A 4,233-nucleotide genomic window follows, 5' to 3' on the forward strand; every position below is an offset into this window, starting at 1 on the left:
GCGGCCTGGGGTCGCCTGGGTGTTCGGCCTGGGTGTGCGGCCTGCGTGTGCAGCCTGGGTGTGCGGCCTGGGGTCGCCTGTGTGTGCAGCCTGGGTGTGCGGCCTGGGGTCGCCTGTGTGTGCAGCCTGGGTGTGCAGCCTGGGTGTGCGGCCTGGGGTCGCCTCGGTGTTCGGCCTGTGTGTGCGGCCTGTGTGTGCAGCCTGGGTGTGCGGCCTGGGGTCGCCTGTGTGTGCGGCCTGGGTGTGCGGCCTGGGTGTGCGGCCTGGGTGTGCGGCCTGGGTGTGCAGCCTGGGTGTGCGGCCTGGGTGTGCGGCCTGTGTGTGCAGCCTGGGTGTGCGGCCTGGGTGTGCGGCCTGGGTGTGCGGCCTGTGTGTGCAGTCTGGGTGTGCGGCCTGGGTGTGCGTCCTGGGGTCGCCTGGGTGTGCAGCCTGGGGTCGCCTGGGTGTGCGGCCTGGGTGTGCGGCCTGGGTGTGTGGCCTGGGTGTGCGGCCTAGGTGAGTGGCCTGGGTGTGCGGCCTGGGGTCGCCTGGGTGTGCAGCCTGGGTGTGCGGCCTGGGTGTAAGGCCTGGGTGTGCAGCCTGGATGTGTGGCCTGGGTGTGCAGCCTGGGTGTGCGGCCTGGGGTCGCCTGTGTGTGCGGCCTGGTTGTGCGGCCTGGGTGTGCAGCCTGGGTGTGCGGCCTGGGGTCGCCTGGGTGTTCGGCCTGGGTGTGCGTCCTGGGGTCGTCTGTGTGTGCGGCCTGGGTGTGCGGCCTGGGTGTGCAGCCTGGGTGTGCGGCCTGGGGTCGCCTGGGTGTTCGGCCTGGGTGTGCGGCCTGGGGTCGCCTGGGTGTTCGGCCTGGGTGTGTGGCCTGGGGTCGCCTGTGTGTGCGGCCTGGATGTGCGGCCTGGGTGTGCGGCCTGGAGTCGCCTGGGTGTGCAGCCTGGGTGTGCGGCCTGGGGTCGCCTGTGTGTGCGGCCTGGATGTGCGGCCTGGGTGTGCGGCCTGGGGTCGCCTGTGTGTGCGGCCTGGGGTCGCCTTTGTGTGCGGCCTGGGGTCGCCTGGGTGTGCGGCCTGGGGTCGCCTGTGTGTGCGGCCTGGATGTGCGGCCTGGGTGTGCGGCCTGTGGTCGCCTGTTTGTGCGGCCTGGATGTGCGGCCTGGGTGTGCGGCCTGGGTGTGCGGCTGAGGTAGCCTGTGTGTGCGGCCTGGGTGTGCGGCCTGGGGTCACCTGTGTGCCTCAGCCTTCAAAAGAACACAAGACTATTGTGAATACCTGAGGGTGGCGGACTCCACATCTACAGCAATATAAATGCAGTGAAGGGTGATCCTTGGAGCTATAACGAAGACAGCAGTTGTGGAAGACCGGGAATGTCACTGTATGACAAACGCAGCTGACTAACCATTGGGATTAATTCTGATTCGGTACAGACCAGTAAGTGATCTCGGGAGCTTTATTTTCTGGAGCTGTTAAAGTGCTAAGGATAAGTGCGCATATTGGTCAGAATAAGCAAGACTCTTGACTCTGCCGTCAATTTCTGCGCATGCGCACTGGAGCGTAACCATGGCAACCAAACAGCTGTCAGACCTGCGGAAACTTCAACGCAATCAGCTGGTCAAGATTAATAAAGATGAGTTGATCGACATTATACTGGCGTCTACACCAGCCAACGACGAGTTCCAACAATTAAACCAAAAACTAGAAGATGTAATGAAGGAAATGCAAGCACTTAAGACCACATTGATGTCTCCTGACAGCATCATTAACAAAAACTACACCCAGTTCAAGGCTCGAGTCGATAAGCAAGAAGAAATATTGGTCAAACAACAACAATTCTTAGAAGCTTTAGAGCGCAAGGAATGTGAAGCAAACATCGTTGTCCTGGGCGTACCTGATGAGAACGAAGCATTGGATGGTGCCACAACGGACCAGGAGAAGCTTGACAAGATATGGACCAAATTGGGCATCAGTGACATAGAGGGCACCCATCGTAGGCTGGGAAGGGAGCCACCTACTGGCGATGGTTCTATACAACGGAGGAGCCGCCCCATCTTGCTTACGCTCCGAGACATGGATCAGCGCACGAGCATCCTGAACAACGCCAATCAAATGAAGTCCGCTGGTGACAACTTTAGCCGTATTGACATCAAGAGGGATGTTCACCCGAGCATCAGGAAGGAGTGGAAGCGTTTGAGGGACATGGAAGCTGCTGAGAAGGCTCGCCCAGAGAATGTCGGGTACATCATCAGGCTGGACACCAAGGAGCGTAAGCTATATAAAGATGATGTGGTTATTGATAGTTGGAATGCACTGTTTTTTTTCTAGGTAGACCACAACAAGCAAGGTATGTAAAGATAATATCATGGAATGTTAATGTAGTATGTACAAAATTGGAGAAAGGTAATGTTCAGTCATTATTACTTGAATATGATGTTATTTGCCTTAACGAGGTGAAAACTTCTCTTCCTGTGAGTTTCCCTGGGTATGTTTCCTTTAAGAGTGCAGCAGTTGGTACTGCGGATCGTGGGGGTACAGTTGTGTGTGTGAAGAACTAGTTGGCAGATTTAGTGGCTGAAGTAGATACCAGTAATGGTGATCAGGTTTGGCTGCGTTTTCGTAACATCTAGGATGTTCTATTTGGGTTTTGTTACATACCTCCCTGTGACTCCCAATATTATTCCCATGACTTGTTTGCAGTGATTCAAGGAAAACTCACCACAAGATCTGTTGAAACTAGTTTTGTCATAGTGGGAGATATGAATACACGATTTGGTAAAAGTGTTAGAGATATATTGAATTTATTGGAACGTACTAATGTAGAAGACTTGTCATACCCATATATTCCTGATGATGTTCAGACACCTAGTGACAACGCAGAGCTTTTGTCTACCATTTGTATTGATAACACTTTATTGTAGTTAATAATCTAAAGTATCAAGACAAACATTTTCTTGGAGGAAAGACTTTCCGCAGGCGCGACATATGGGTCTCTGAGGTAGATGCGTGTGTCGTGTCTGCGAGAATACTTAACCTTATTAGAGACTTTGCGGTGTTATAGAGGAATGATCTCCCTTCAGACCACGCCCCCATCACTTTCAGTATTGCCTGTAAAGGTATGGACCTTACCAGCTTGCTGGCCAGGGCAGAAATGTTGGGAGATCATGCCGTTCTTCAAGGTGATACCAGTAAAATGAGACTATGTAAGAAAACTATCAAGTTCAGCAGTATAAGAAAAGATCTGTTTGTAGAAAATATCCCTCATATAGATCCATTTGGAAGGTAATTTGGATATAGACAATATTGTGCAGGATTTATCCAACATGGTATATGCTTGTGCACAGAGTAGTGTGCGACAGGACGAATCAACAGTTAACAATACCAGTTTAGGCAGATGGGAAAGATTACTGAATGATGCAGATGACGCTCGAGTGTGGAGAGCAATTAATTGGAAGGGTGATTTCAGTATGGATGATTGCCAGGATAGCTCGTGTCTCAGTGACCAGGATTTTAAGACACACTTCGAGACAGTACTGAAACCTAATAATGAGACAGACATTGACGAAAACAACGAGACAACTGACGTCACTATTCCTATCCTTGATGAGCCAATTACACCTGCAGAGATACACGAAAAGTCCAGGAGGATGAAGCCTGATAAAGCCAGCGGGCCTGACGGAGTTTCCCCTGGCGTATTCTCTTTGTTGCCAGTTCAGTGGTTGTGCAGTTTGGCTACTTTGTTTAATAGCGTTGTCTTACCAGGCATTTACCCTCCCTCATGGATGAGAGCCAAAGTCTTTACAGTGTTTAAGAAAAGACCCAAGTAATTACCGAGGTATAAGTGTAATCAAGACTTTAGCCAAACTGTATGATATGGTTCTGTGCCGGAGGTTAAGCCTGTGGTTCAAACCTTACAGGGAACAGGCTGGATCACAGAAGCAGCGTAGCTGTATCAAACATATTGTTACACTTCGTATTCTTTCTCACACGGCCACACGTAAGAAAGTTAAATTATTTATAACCTTTATTGACTTTTCCAAAGCTTATGACTTAGTCCCGAGGCAGAAGTTGTTTACAGTGTTGCGGCATATTGGGTGTGGCGTGGTGATGTTAGCGGCGTTGAAGGCCATGTATCGTGTTACGGAGAGCCTGGTGGGTGGGGCTGTGGTAACAGCTACGCGTGGGGTTAGGCAGAGATCACCTACATCTTGTTCATTGTTCATAATATTTGTCAATGAACTCATTCGCCTCATGAAA

The 4,233-nt window shown here is 51.8% G+C and overlaps 1 protein-coding gene across 1 annotated transcript; it reads left to right on the plus strand.

Moving 5' to 3' along the window:
• The first annotated feature begins 1,222 nt into the window (after positions 1 to 1,222).
• LOC139766737 (uncharacterized) lies at positions 1,223 to 3,262 on the plus strand. Its single transcript, XM_071695659.1, has 3 exons — positions 1,223 to 2,245; positions 2,677 to 2,874; positions 3,057 to 3,262. Exons 1-3 carry the CDS (start codon positions 1,543 to 1,545, stop codon positions 3,260 to 3,262), a joined length of 1,107 nt encoding a protein of 368 aa, XP_071551760.1. The 5' UTR covers positions 1,223 to 1,542.
• The last annotated feature ends 971 nt before the right edge of the window (positions 3,263 to 4,233 follow it).

This window comes from Panulirus ornatus, chromosome 58 (assembly GCF_036320965.1).
Source record: "Panulirus ornatus isolate Po-2019 chromosome 58, ASM3632096v1, whole genome shotgun sequence".
Classification (NCBI taxonomy): domain Eukaryota; kingdom Metazoa; phylum Arthropoda; class Malacostraca; order Decapoda; family Palinuridae; genus Panulirus; species Panulirus ornatus.

What these genes read in the sequence shown, in the direction of transcription:
- LOC139766737 (XM_071695659.1), top strand. Translation starts at nt 1,543, where the DNA reads ATGGCAACCAAACAGCTGTCAGACCTGCGGAAACTTCAACGCAATCAG. An exon ending in CAGGCTGGACACCAAGGAGC is followed by an intron (nt 2,246 to 2,676) that starts GTAAGCTATATA and finishes ACTTGTTTGCAG; the next exon opens with TGATTCAAGGAAAACTCACC. An exon ending in AGAGCTTTTGTCTACCATTT is followed by an intron (nt 2,875 to 3,056) that starts GTATTGATAACA and finishes ATCTCCCTTCAG; the next exon opens with ACCACGCCCCCATCACTTTC.